Source organism: Epinephelus fuscoguttatus, linkage group LG9 (assembly GCF_011397635.1).
Source record: "Epinephelus fuscoguttatus linkage group LG9, E.fuscoguttatus.final_Chr_v1".
NCBI lineage: Eukaryota > Metazoa > Chordata > Actinopteri > Perciformes > Serranidae > Epinephelus > Epinephelus fuscoguttatus.
This window is the reverse complement of record NC_064760.1, coordinates 22,196,898-22,211,871: the sequence shown is the minus strand read 5'-3', so window position 1 is coordinate 22,211,871 and position 14,974 is coordinate 22,196,898. Positions and strand designations below refer to the sequence as shown.

At 40.5% G+C, this 14,974-nt stretch overlaps 1 protein-coding gene across 1 annotated transcript; it reads right to left on the bottom strand.

Moving 5' to 3' along the window:
- Nucleotides 1-5,981: 5,981 nt before the first annotated feature.
- On the bottom strand, nt 5,982-14,947 carry si:ch211-175m2.5 (uncharacterized protein LOC568697 homolog). Its single transcript, XM_049586780.1, has 5 exons — nt 14,622-14,947; nt 14,389-14,541; nt 14,187-14,286; nt 9,616-9,746; nt 5,982-8,829 (listed from the first exon to the last, which is right to left on the bottom strand). The coding sequence occupies exons 1-5, from the start codon at nt 14,673-14,675 to the stop codon at nt 8,539-8,541; spliced, it is 729 nt and encodes a 242-aa protein (XP_049442737.1). The 5' UTR covers nt 14,676-14,947; the 3' UTR covers nt 5,982-8,538.
- Nucleotides 14,948-14,974: the final 27 nt, after the last annotated feature.

Genomic DNA, 14,974 nt, shown 5'->3' with positions numbered 1-14,974 from the left:
CCTGACTACTAGTTCTTTCTGGTGTAGGGGAGAGAGGGGCACAACCTAACACGGGGTAAATTGTACCACAGACTTTTTGAAGTGGTTACAAAGGGTCGATCCTTTCATGCCTCTGGACAGTTGACCACAATACTGCCAAACAGTGACGTGACGTGTTTCAGCTGAGTTCAGCGACAAAAAGAGTTTTTGGCCAATTTAAATAAATTTCTATGTCATCATTGTTTTTCAGTTTCTGAGCGGTCTATGTAAGTCAGGTGTGTCCAGACTTTTTTGAATGGGGGCCAGATAAAATAATGTCAAAATACCTGAGCGCCAACTGATTCTTGCATCAAATGGGATTTTAAAAAAAAAGTGAAACAAATGCAACCATTTTTTTCTTTTAATGATTTATTACTACTTGATGCCTGTCTACAAAGTGTATGATAGTCCTGTCATTGTGAGGTGAAGGGTAAAAATGCGAAGTAATCTTGCTCGATTAACCATTATTGTGTAAAGGGCCTCATATGGTATATTTTGAAAGTCAAGCTGAGAGCCAATTAGAATTGGTCTGTGAATTGGCCCCCGGGCCAGACTTGCCTGATTTAAGTCAGTGAATCTAACCATATATCATCTTGACGACTGTCTTGTTGCCGAAAACAAAGCACCATTTTGAACTACGTAACTAACTCCCACCAAGTGCTAACTAGGCTAGATTTCCACCTGGCAGGGTTCAATTAAAGGAGGTATACTTTGTATTTTTGATTTGTCAGGTATCTTAATGACACACAATTTCACAGTCTTGTCGATATACATACATTCAAAACTCATATTTTGACATATGATCTAAGTCACCCAATCTATTTTCATGTATTGCAACCATTGAATATCAATGACAGACTAATGGCTGGATGGAAACCCATACGGATACCTATCTTTTGCCTGATGTTGATGGAGAGATGGTATCTACATCCATCCATCCATCAATCTGTCATGGATGAAAAGAGAAAAATCATATGATATTTACACATAGTATGTATCTGTCTAGCATTGGTGGTTAGATGAGGGATGTACAGATGCTTGGCTATCTATCATAGATAGATCCATAAACAGTGTCAACCTATGATATATCGATAGAATTGAATAGAATTAAGTGTGTTAAACAGACTTTTCCAGCAAGTGTCACAACTAACCCTCTGCCTGTTACAATGAACCCCATCTACGGGGGAACATTTCACGTCTGCCAATTCTCAGTGCACTTGTAGACGAAAGGTAAGTTCTAGAAAAAAAAACAACAGCTGTTCATTTGTAGCAGAGATGTGCATGTTGCTAGAACAAAAATAATTAATCTCAAACAGTTTTGATAACATTTAGCCCAAACTAAAATGTGTTAGGTTTGCCCCGCTCTCCCCTTCTGAGGTGGGTCATAAGCAAGAGGCCCTTCTTCCTTCCTTTTTAATATAATGTTAATTTTTCCATTAGTTGTACCTATGCTGGAAGGTATATCTGAAGGAAAGAAGTAAAGGAGTGCTAAATTCAAGAATCATCTCATTTAGACAACTCAAGGTCTGATGTTCATCTTGCCTTCTAAAATTTTCTCCAACACTAAGGGAATATTAGCATTTTAAATAAAGAAAAACATTATTTTATTGCCATGCATCACCTTTTTTTTTTATTCTAGTAAGAGATATTTGTGATCCAGTCTCTTTTTGCCATTAGAATGCTTACTGCACTGAAAGACCTGAAATTCAAACTGAAATATGTTGCTTCTTAGTTTGATACTGCTTACACCACATTAGTAGTTTCCATCTTTGTGCCCTCAAATTCAGTCTAATAGATATAGTGTTAGTTTTTGTATTGGCTGTGATTTTGACATTACAGTTAGTGTGTTAATAAAGCAAACTATGCACTGATCTTAAGCACAGTTAAAAGAGTTTAGGACAAAGAGCTGAACACACAGTTTGGGGCAGAGCATCCCTCAGTATGTTTCCTTGAATTCATTTTTTCCACTTCAACTGCCCACTCTGTCTCCTATCCTTCGCAAGTGTGGAAGAATGGAGGAGTTGTCTGACAGCTCTCAGAGTTGTGTTAAGTTTACTGTGAACACCCAGCAGAGGCATAAAAGATGAGAAGCACTTCTTCCAAAAAACACCCCTTATCTCTCCCAGAGCTATGTGGGTTGACTCTAACTGCAGGAAGTCTGGAGACTGTGCGCAGACACAAAGAGATGGCAAATTCACAATTTAACAGCTTCATGTTTCAAAGCATGAAGTTCACTTGACAGTTTTTACTAGAGTTCATATCAGCAGAGATAATCGCCTGATCTTTATCTTGAATTAAACACATATTATGACCTGGCCATGGTCTTCGTCATCATACACACAGTCAGTGTATTTTTGACCTTGTATGCAGTAGCTGACAAAACAATCAAATTGTCAAATTGAATGGCCATTATCGGTCCTTATAGATATGGGTTAGGAGGGGCCTGTTACACCTTCTGGTAGGTGGCAACCTCTAGTGGCCACAGTAATCAAGACGGGAGCGAAGGAGGAAGTCAGGGAACATAACTTAAACATAAAACGTGGTGAAGTCCACTGAGGGAGGAGACTGGAGAGGTGAATGGGTCAAACAAACACAGGACTTTCCTACAAGACAATGGGATTTGTGTCCTATGTGAAACCAAAAGTCAAGGTGACTTATTTTAATTAACGTACTAAGTTCGTCACATTACATCATGTTACATAGCAAGCTTAATTTAACCTTGATCTTTTTTCTAAACCTAATCACATCGTATTGGTGCCTATCCAAAGTGAAAGTGAAACCTAACAGAACAACGTCACATGACAACCGAAGCGGGATGTATACTTGTGTGTCAGCTCTATGCAGAGCCTACGCTGAAGCCTATGCACATGGCCTACGCCATTGTAAGCATTTATAAGCATATGTATGTGTGAGGGTGTGTCTGTGTCACTCTGCAGTTTCACCTCCAAACCACTAGTCAGTGTGGGGATTTCTGTTAAGTGCTGTGAAGTCTAGTTGATTCAAAACACACATTAAACATGGCTTAATAACAGCAATTTCAAATACAAGCACACAAATCACTTTAACTCGCAGCATTCACAGACAAAGCACTTGTCTTTTGCTGGATACTTTTTCCCCACAAATACAACATGCTAATATTTTTAGCACAAGCCTATGGTATCTTACATTGCATAAATTAGCCCAGCGGCTCACAGACTTTTCCTCTTCTCATATGACGCCAGGGACAACAGCAACATTTAACAAAGGTAACGTTACAAAATTCAGCTCTGTTACAGCTCACAGGGTTCACCAACAAAACAATTGTCTTATGCTAAACACATTTTCCAAACAAATATAACATGCTAACATTATTAGCACAAGCCTGTGGCAATTTACATTGTATAAATTAGCCCAGTGACGAGAGGAGATTTCCTCTGCTCATGTGAAGCAAGGATAAATCTTGAAGTATAAATCCCTGAAGGATAAATCACACACAGGACTTAAGATGCTATTTTTGTGGAGGCTTTATTGTCTTCACACTTTATTGTTTCTTAACTGTGAAATTAAAGTAAATAAAAGCTTCTTTTCCACTGAGGAAAATGGTTTCAGCTTACAAAAATAGACAAGAGGTCTGTGTTGCCGCAACGTTTTCTTACATTTCTGGGGAGGCGCACGTCAGGCGATAACGTAGGGTACGGTTCAGGCATTACGTCAACGCAGAGTCTATGCCGTAGACACAGCATTGATTGGACGCAGAAGTATAAATCACATCTGATAACAGCCTACTGAAACTACTAGTAGGTGCAGCAGGCCCCTGACAATTCATATCTGTAAGGCTGATAGCCACTAATAGTAGCACCTATTCAATTGAGTGATAACATTAAAAATGGTATATACAAGTACTTTAGGGGCTTGATGTCCATGTTGGCATTTGATAGCATTTTACTGATTTGATTGAAAGTTCTTTCTTTTTTCCATTTTCTCTCTGGTTGATGATTCCTTCATGTTGTAAACATGGACAGGAAGTGGGACACAGCTGTTGCACACTCTGGCTCAATATGCGTTTGTCTTTCATTCAGATGACATATCGGCCCTCGGGCCTTTTTCCAGATAAACAGTCAATCGATTGTTGATTTTGAAGAAGGCCTGAGGGCTGAAACGTCATCTGAGCAAAAGAGCCAGAGTGTGCGACACTTGCTTCCTACTCTCAGGTGCACTGCCAGTAATCAGTACCTCACTTCAACCCTTAATGTGCGTTAGTTCTCACTCCGGGGGACATATTGTGAAGGACAATAATATTCTACACCGCTCATTTGCTCTGGATAATGGCTTTCATGTGTAAGTGAAACCTCTGAGTGGTAAAGTGATTCTTTTTTATTCTAATTTTGTTGATTTTTACTGAATTGAATTGCCCTGAAATACTGTAAATTGGATGCAAAATCCCTCCAGAAACTGCTCTAAGTTCTGGGACCACACTGAGAACCACTGTGAGGTCTGCTCAGATGAAGGATGTCTTAAGCCTGTTGCTACCGCTCTTCACTTTACAGTAATATCCACCCTCAAAGCAGTTAAGCTTCATAAACGATGTCTACTTTACTGGTGATCTTTTTTCCACTTGACCCACAACCTCACCAATCCTCTTACTTTACTCTACCGCTCTTTTCTCCTGCCCTCTGTTATGCCCCCATTTGACATGACTTGTTTTATCTGCCTCAGGAGCATAAAGACACAGCACAGAGCCTCCCAAGACTCCTGTTCCAGTTTGCAACAGGAATAAAATCATATTGATTTGTCCATCAGCGTACCGACAGACTACAATAACAAACGGGTGAAAGCCTCCACCTGAAAGCTGTTAGCTTTGTTTTCATGTGATCTGTCTGGTTCTAGTCTGCTCTTGGCCTGAGGAGTTACAAGATGTGACAACAAGCCAGCGCAGACCATAAATTACCCTCATCTGGAGCCGGTCGTCTCCTTTTAATACTAATAGGAGCCATGGAGGTCAGGAGAGTTAGTAGCTAATGAAGAGCTGTGATAGTACAAAAGCACTTCCTGAGACATATGACACTCAATCAGGGCGATAAGGACAGGGCAGGAGAAGCCCAGGGAGGAAAACTATCAGCGAAATGACCTTTACTAACGTCAATAGATTAGCTTTCAGATGATTTCACAATGTGCCTCAGCTCTGTCAGAGGAATTCAATGTAAGTGTGTGTAGCTATATACTGAAAGAGTCCCACTCCACTGAAGTAAATATCCAGTCTGGATGACTTTCAAAGTTTAGATGACTTTCAGTTCGTCACATCATCTGTGATTGTTTGGACTGGGCTGTCATTCACCTGAGCTGTGTTCACAGTCATTTTCCCAAGTGTGAAGATCTCCTAAATATCAAAGCGAGCGAAGCAGTTTTCAAATGCACACACACAAAAAAGGGACTATTTGCATACGTGCTCTTGCTGCAACACGGTGTTTGTAACTCCAACGTCACTGACACACACCAAAGTAAATCTTCTGGTGACGCCTGAAGTCATGTTTGACTTGTATCACTGTTGGTAATAGACAGCACATTGACGTCACAAATAAAAGTAGGTTGCCAGAAAATAAACTTTGGGAGAGAATTGTGTAGCGCAGAGAAATTAGATCAGGAGCTGTGATTCATCACATCTCCAGTCAAAGAAAATTTGCACCCATATATATGATGACAATTTTTTTCTTTCTGTTTCTATAATGTTATACTGTCAAATGTCTCTCACATGTGCAGCTACTAATGGGTGTAAGATCATATTAATCTTTTAGCAGTGTAAATTAAAGCCATTCCAATGTGTGGGTGCGGTGCCACCTGGTGGTGATACACAATAGTACAAAAATTATGCAAGTACTTCACCTCTGTCTGTCCTGCCATCTGTGATACTGGTGGTTTATTATAAATCAGTATTTCCCAAAGAAATTTAAGCGGTTACGTTAGAAAAATAAATGTCAAATCTTACAAATGGTCAAGAAAACAGTTTATTTAGAAAATAAAAGGAAGCCTGAAGGAAGCAGCTTATTTATAACAAGCTTTCACTGCTGCATGAACAATGCTTGTAATTTAACACTCTTCCTGGATGTCGCACTAGCAGCGCATTGAGCCACACATCATAACACAGAGCACATTAAACTGGAGAACAGGGAAATGAAGAGCTGGCTTGAGATTCATGTGATTATTTTTCATAGGTTTTAAACAAAGAAGTTAAAAGACAACTGTGACATTGTTCCATAAAGTTTTATGTAAATGGACAACTAGCTGCAAAAGAGTAACTTTTCCCCACCATGTGGCAAGTGTCCAGTGAACAACTTGAGCCACCTTAAATTCTAAATGACAAGGTAAATCAGCACATGTAATGACTACAGTTACACACAATGAGAAATCATACACCAGCAAAAGCATGTCTGCCCCATCAACACACAAGAAGGTGCACATCAAACTCAAAACTGCCTCTCTCTTGCTCTCGTCATCTAAATGACCAAGACAGAGTCACATATATTTAACATTCTCACATGTAAGGATTGTAAAGAAAACTGAGGGAGCTTTAAGTGCTCTGTTCAAACTGGAGTGCCAGCAAAAACACTTTGGATACAGTAGGAGACTTTTGATTGATTTGAAGAAGACTAAAACAGTGGTTCCCATCTGGTCCAGATTTCTCCTTAGCCATTAGTTCAAGGTCCACTGTTTAATACTCTCAGCTTCATACTTGAGTTTGGCCGTGTCGTCAAGCTAGTTTGCTGTCACTGCCAAGTGACTGTCCGTTATTCATTCACTCTACAGCAGGGAATGGCACTTCAAAATAAAAGCTATGCGCCAGATATTCACTGTATTTCAAAATAAAATGTTTTTTTACAGACTCGACGCATTTGCGAGTCACTTGTGGTCCATTCAGAATGGACCTGCTATGCACTTTTGGACCACCACCAACCAGTTGAGAACCACTGTGCTAAAATATCAATAAGGTCAGTTACTTCACTTCCTTCCCATGTCAGTCTCAAGTTGTTCTCCACGCCTACCCTGGCTCAGTCAAGCGACTTTAGAACCTAAATTTTCATCTCAGGACAAACTTACTAATTCCAGTGTTATCTAGGTATGGGCATTGAGAACCGCTTCCAAATTGTGTGAACGCATCAGATTCATATATGCCTCAGAAGCCATTTTACACAGAGATCGCACTATACAGCCACTACGAAGTCCACTCTCAATGCCTCCTTTGAATCTTTACACATAATTAAACGAAGGCAGCATCATTCTTTGTGGAATCGAGAGGGATGCGGCAGATGTGATGTGTGGTAATGCAGTGTTGGCCTCTGGTGTGGTGTGTAACATGTGCATTGGCAGCACTTTCTATACAATAACAACAGCATTAACGTGTTAGTAGCAATCATTTACCATTCCTGTTATGTGGCGGCTGATGGCCTCATTGTTTTTCCAATTTACAGCCGCTGTTCTTTTTTTCTGAGTTAGCCACTAACTGCTAACAGCTATTTTTTTTTAATCTCCCGCATTGGGTTGCACACATGACATGTTGTCTAAACATTATATTAGAACCGTGCCACCCATGATCCCATCCCACAGACTGTCCGGTTTATACGGACACTGTTTGGGCATTGTTACTACCTCAAGTGGAAGATTAAAGGCAAGACCACTCTGGTCCCCGATTCCATGATCGTACCTTAAATACAGCACAAGGCATCATGAAGGTGTGATATTCACACTTTGAACCGACGGCGTAAAAAGGGCTAGAGCTTATTAATTCCTTTCATCATAGACGGCATGTTTTTCTGATAATGTGCATTGCAAAACGATGCCAAACTCATAGTGCTGGAAACTTGAAACAAGGAATCATGGCAGTGACAAGGAAACGATCCATAACATGGCTTCATTTCAACAGTGCTGCTTGTATTGTCCATAAGATGATGTTTTCAGCTGAGGATGGAAACACCAGCAATATGCGGAAACATCTCTCTATGCAACGCGGGCTTAAATTCCAGAAATGGCATGTAGCCTGACACTCGTTGCAAAAGAGCCACTGCTTCCCAGCTGAGCGGCACGTTACCGAGGGTAAATATCCTGTTACGTTAACATTAGCACCACACAGGCAGGCTTAGCAGGTTTTTCTTTGACTAAGAAAATCTAATTGACGATGTATGCTGTACAAATGTTTTCTTATTTAATCCATTTTAGACGATGGCAGGCTGTCACGTGCCTTTTTCTACCGTTTTTACACTGTGTACAAAGTCAGAGAAAATAAAATTGTTGCACTGACGCTGAAAACCCATGTGGGCTTACTTTTTTCCCAGGCAGAAATAGTATCGGGAATCAATAATGGAAACAATAAAGGATTGACAAATGTTATCAATTCCCATCCCTAGTGTTGGCGTTCAATTTAATTGCAGCTCAGGTTGGACACCTTTAGTTCTGATATTGCTCCTCATTTAAGCATAAATAAGAAACCACATGTTCACATGAGAAAGAGACAAAAATAAAGAATGACATCTGATTGTCTTGTCAGTAACACTACTCCCCTTTCTCTTTCCCTTTGTCCTTGCTCTTGTCCCGAGGTACACGGCCCATGTTATAAAACTCGACGTTTGGCCTCATGTCAGTGAGGTGGGCGAGCCGGTTGGACATGGCAAAGAAAGCAGTGATGGCAGCGATGTCCCACGCATCCTCGCGGTCAAAGCCCACTTTCTCCAAAGACTCCAAGTGTTGCTCTGTGATGGTGTCGGAGCGACACACGGCCATGGCAAAGTCCAGCATGGCGCGCTCCCGTGGTGACAGCTCTGCATTCTTATAGTTAACAACAACCTGCGTGAAAGTAGAGAAGGAGCTCATTAGACAGAACGTATGTCATTTAATATACAACTTTTTTGAATCACAAGAAATGTGTTCAGCTTCAGTTGATTGAAATGCCCTGTAACGTACCTACACTAATGTGACAACTGCAATAATTATGTATTATAATAAGCAAAGCAGAAACAAGTAGTAAAAAAATCTATTAAAGGAATACTTCATCCCCCAAATGTTTATTTTGTTTACCGATTACTCACCCTGTGTTACCTTAAATTCAGGAAGAAAACTTTGTTTTTCTTGCATGCCTTCATGGTAAGCAAAGACAAAAAAAATGTTCGATGAATGGAAGTAAAGGGGGGCCAGGTTTAACAACAAAACTGTGTCAAAACATCTGTTTACAAACTCTCACACAACTCGCACAGTATAATCCAAGTCTCATTTTTACACTTGCCTACTCAGTACTTCCCAAACAGTGCAGGCATTGTGTGAGACTGTTTATGCAGAAATGTTTCAAATATTAATATTTCAGCAAACATGCATGTATTTGGAAAATACCGAGCATACCACTGGATCAGTGAGACTTGGATTATATTGCATGAAATGTTTGAGTTTGTTAACAGATATATTTTTGCTGCTGTTATGTTCGATCCAATCTGACTTTAATGCATCAAGAATTTTCTCAGTTTTTTAATTCATCATTCATATGCGAGAAAAACAAGGTTTCTTCCAGAGTTTGACGTAATGAGTAACTGATATACAAATAATCATTTTAGGGGTGAGGTATTCCTTTAAAGAATATACCTGATCAGAAAGAGTGGGTTTCTTTGAGTAGATGCGGTGCAATGCACCATGGGCGATCACACAGTAAAGACACTTGTTGTGGGTACTGGTGGCCACTACAATCAGCTCACGGTCGGCTTTGGTCAATCTACCTGGAAGACATTAGATAGCAAATCAATGTGAAATTGTCGGTATAGGGTACAGCAAAGCGGGATTTATACTTCTGCATCAAATCGACGCCGTACCTACGGTGTAGGCTCTGCGTCGACGTAGAGTAGAGCCTACACCGTACCCTATGCCGTCGTGGCAAGGCAGACCTCCTGCCTATGTTTGTAAGCTCACCCTTAGTAGAAATGAAGGCTTTATTTACTTTTATTTCACAGATAAGAAACAATAAGTTGTGAAGACAATGAAGCCTCCACAAATCACCATTTTAAGTCTTGTGCTAATAACGTTAGCATGTTATATTTGTTTGGAAAATGTATTTAGTATGAGACAATTTTGTGATGTTAAACTTGTTGAAGGAGCTATATGTAAGAAATCTAAAGCAAATAGTCGTAAAATCCTCCTAATATGTCACAGAGACTGACAGAGAATGTTCATATAACATACTGATCTCACCGACAACAACAGTATAGCCAGAATATTTGCATTTAAAAAACATTTTTACAGTCCGCAAATCATGTTTATGTTTTGAATTTGTGTTTTGGCCTGTTGCACCACCCACCGCCGTCTACCGGTCACACAGTCAGTAGAGTCTCAGCATCAGTTAAAGTTACGACTGAGCTACAGCAGCACAGCAAGCAGCATTAGCAGTGTCCCGGTATATAGCATTAGCAGCCAGCTCCTCCTCAGCTGTATCCCGGCAGCAGCATTAGCAGTGTCCTGGTACAAAGCATTAGCAGCCTGCTCCTCCTCAGTTGTATCCCGGCAGCAGCGTTAGCAGTGTCCCGGTACATAGCATTAGCAGCCGGCTTCTCCTCAGCTGTATCCCGGCAGCAGCGTTAGCAGCAGTGAAGCCGGACTTGCTCGAATGGTCCACTGGAAAACCGAAGATCAAGGACACAGCAACGCGGCCCTGCCACGGCAGCCACCCGTGGGCAAACAAATCAGTCTCCAGCGTGCCGCTGTCCAGCAACCTCGAATCTGTAGGGGGGGGGGGGGGCGGACACGACTCGCAGCAATATTTTGAATTTGAGTGCAGTAACTGTTTTGGCCACATTCTTATATACGACGCCTTTAAATGTTGCAGTTGTGCTTAGCTTCATATAACAAGAGGAAAAGTCTGCTAGCCGCTAGGCTAATTTATACAATGTAAAATGCCATAGGTTTGTGCTAAAAATATTAGCATGTTGTATTTGTGGGGAAAATGTGTGTTTGTCTGTGAATGCTGCAAGTTATAGTGAAGCTGATTTGTGTACTTGTGTTTGAAATTGTCTCTATTAAGCCATGTTTAATGTGTGTTTTACGTGTGTTTTGGGTGTGTTGAATCAACTAAACTTTACAGCACTTCACAGAAATCCCACTGTTCACTAGTGTTTTGGAGGTGTAACTGCAGAGTGACACAGACACACCACCACACATGTATAACTGCTCACAACGGTGTAAAATCTGCATAGAGCTGACGCACAAGTATAAATCCCAAACTCAGGAATAAACTGCCTCCTGGAACTGGTCCATAATATTCAGCGGTGGCCACAACACCACCTGTAACTTTATAAGTTTAGAATTTTATAATATTCAGTTTAGTAGAGGCATCTATGGGTCCTCTGAGGCTGTAATGTGTTTTATTTTTATTGTTCAGGATATATTTTTATTCTAAGTGTAAATGCTCGGAGGTCAATATGACTTAACACATGTACAGTAATAATCCAGACCGTGGTTATCCAATAACCACACACAGACAGCAGAGCTGACATAGTTTGGTTTAGTGAAGTCAAACATTAGTCAGCTGAAGTGGAGTGGGACACTTTCAGGTTAGCTTCCGTTCCACATAGTATCTTAATGTCTTCTCATTACGGGCTGTATCACTCACTTCTGAGAAGCTGAAACATGATAATGGGGTGTTCATATTCCAGTCCACTGGCTCTTAATTGGTCTACTCTCAGGGTCCACACTTCTCCTTCCTCAATGATTCACAGTTCACATGTCAGCTCACGAAGCGCCCATTCAGTTTTATTTCACAAGATGGAAACAAAACAAAAGTTCAACTGAGGTTTAAAAGCTAATGAAATAAAAGGTACTGCAACAACATACCTAGTGTGCTCTGCAGATCTCTGGTTGCAATCATTACTTCAGGTTTACTACGGCTCTCTCAAGCTACCTGCAGCTGCGTTGCTAACGCAGCGTCTTTGTTGGTAAACTTTTAAGACCCCATTGGTGAATTTATTTAAAGCAAGAGCCTATGGACACATGGAGTAACTTTCTGAAGACATTATGCACCTTCTTTAAAAAGTAGTCTCTTATTACGTTCACTCTTCCAGCGTGCAGTCTTCCCTGCTTGTTATGGCTGTGGCTGTCTGGGTTTACATCTGCTATGTTTAGTGAGTGGTGGAGAGCAGACGCATTCAGGCAACCGTGCAGCAGCCAGACTGAAAATTACACCACTCTCACCTTCTTATACTGGCAGCACCATAACTCCCCAACTACAGCTAAAAATGTCCATATCAGATGGGTGGAGTTTCCTTTTCACATAAATTGTCTGTTTTGTTTCCCTGTCTAGATATTTATGTTCCTACCAGACCTTATTTACCTCAGCTTCGACCACTCTACCTGCCTGTAGACTGTTTGATCATCAACTGAAACAGATTTAATATCACACCTGCGTCCTCGTGTACCGCCTGCGCTCCGAAAGGGCTTTCAGTGCCCCTGCTGTCTCTAAAATAAAACACACAACCTCAAAAGCCAAACAGAGCACAGCCCTAAAACATGAGTCAGCAATACTGCGTACAAAGGTAGCCACCTTGGCAAATAAGATACTGGCTTATTTCAGAGGTGGACGATGTGCAGTCTGATTTTGTAGCTGGATGAGGGTTAAAGTGTGAATCATTGTCAGCCCCTGGCACAGGCAGTATAGGAGAACGCTAAGGGTGCTGTTATCCATATGGGGCGCCACAGAAGAAAAATCAAAATGTTTATTTTTTACTGTTTTTTTACTGATACTATTACTACTATCATTTTGAAATATTATAATTTTGAAATATTACATAAGGCCACAACAACATAACTACATAGCAAAGCCTTCTAAGGACTTAACCTGCTCTCTGGGGGAGATGGGCGAGTTACCCTGCGTCACTTGAACCCTGAAACATGTTGTATCGTTACCATGTCAAAACAGCAAAGGCTCTCAACTGCCACAACACTACTGAGAGGAGTGTTTATCGTTACCTCTAAACAGCTCATGGATTGTATTGATTTACACTGTGAAGCATTCAAGCTCTATTCAGTAAAAATGAGTACTGGACGAACGTCAATTATTATGTTCTCATGATGTGTTCAAAGTAATTTTGTAAAATGTAGCTTTTGGTGGGAAACTTGAATAAACCAGCTGTTTGAAGGAGAAATTTGTTGTTGTTGATGTTTTCACAGCACTATAAAATAGATTTTAGAGAGGGAATTATGACACATCATTTATGTAGTAAAAAAGCATTTTTAACATGTTTTTCCTGTGAAAGAAGGTTATGTTAAATGTTTCATAAAAATGTATTAAATTAAATTTGTGCTTATTGAAAGGTAGTGTAATGAAGGACTGAATGGCTTTAAAACTGTTCTTTTATTTTTTATAATGTAGATTTCTGTGTTTCCCTGGCACAAAATAAGAATTAGTAACAAAAACAAAAGAAACCAACATAAAATATATTGGCTAATATAAAAACATTAGTATGGGCTTTTGGCAAAATTGTTATTTTAAACATTGGTATCAATATCAGCCAAGAATTTAAAGAATGGTGCATCTCTAGTTCACTTTGAAAGCTGGTTTGTACATTTTATCATTATTTTACAGTGTCATATATTACTTAATTGTTTATTTTTCTGATCAAGTTAATTTGTAATTGTTTTATATATTGATTATTATAGGATTTTATTATTTTATTTTTCTATTTTTCCCTGTTAAAGGGTTTTGGGGGGAGTTTTTCCTTATCCGCTGTGAGGGTCCAAAGGACAGAGGGATGTCGTATGCTGTGAAGCCCTCTGAGGCAAATTGTGATTTGTGATATTGGGCTTTATAAACAAAACCGAATGAAAAAAAATTGAATTATAACACTTGTACAACATGTTACTGAAAGCAAATTAGCACTTGTTTGTTATTAGCGAGGTAGTTTATTTACAGTTTGGTATTAAAGAATGTTTAAACATGTTTATTTTTTTGCAAGGGGTTGGGGCACCCGGGGGAGGCTCGCCTAGGGCACCAAATATGTTACAACCGCCACTGGCATGAATGATTCATTGGGCCCATAGTGGTACAGGGGGTGGAACATTACACCTACTGTTTCAGGGGCCCAACAGCCGCCCTCGGGATGCCTAGAATTTCTATCACCACCCCTGAGCAGCACCACTCACTGCAACTACAGAGAAACATAACAAACACACACCTGTCTCCTTGTTCATGAGCTCATTGTAGTAGGCGAAGAAGGCTCTGAACTCTGCTGGTCTGTGAGACAGGACTTTGAAGACATTGGGCAAAAAGCCTCCCTATAAGGAAATGTCAAGTTCAGTAAAATCAGACTCATGGCAGTGTTAATGAATGTGCAGCACAGTTAAATGCCTCATTTATAAAGGTTTGTTTAGTTGTACCTTTGACTCAACTTCCTCCATAAGCGCCACTATATCAAAGGGTAGGTCTTTCTTGTAAGGAACTGGATAGCGACTGATGTTCTCCTGTGGCGGGTCACTGGAGAAATACCTGATCCCAGCTGCAGCCGCCGCCTTCCCCCGGGACAGGGACGCCTGGACGGAGGACATGAGTCACAGCAGTCCCACAGAAACAGAGCAGGAAAAGCAAAGCATGACAGTATCCCACAACTTACCAGCTGTGTGAGCACGGGGGGACGGAAAAACTTCAACACGAGCTTAGTCGCCATGTCAGAAAGTGCAGGAGGGAGCGTGTAAAGCAGCTGTCAGCTCCGGTAGTTTCCAGTCTTTCCACAATGATTAAGGAAGTCCTACAAATTCTTGTGAGGTGTCGACTTTCTGCTGCTGATGTAGTTACAAAGAAATGTTATTCATCACGCTTTCCTACTTTGAGTCAGTTGTTAAATTAATGTGACGAGTTAGCCTCTATCTGGACACTGTTGTAGCCGTAATGGCAGTGTTTATTTGTATCTCACCGTGTTGATAAAATCTTGTGTTTAGCTTCGGGGATATATCAGAGGTAACGGTC

What these genes read in the sequence shown, in the direction of transcription:
- si:ch211-175m2.5 (XM_049586780.1), bottom strand. Translation starts at nt 14,675, where the DNA reads ATGGCGACTAAGCTCGTGTTGAAGTTTTTCCGTCCCCCCGTGCTCACA. An exon ending in CCCCCGTGCTCACACAGCTG is followed by an intron (nt 14,542 to 14,621) that starts GTAAGTTGTGGG and finishes TCCTCCGTCCAG; the next exon opens with GCGTCCCTGTCCCGGGGGAA. An exon ending in AACCCACTCTTTCTGATCAG is followed by an intron (nt 8,830 to 9,615) that starts GTATATTCTTTA and finishes ACTTTCACGCAG; the next exon opens with GTTGTTGTTAACTATAAGAA.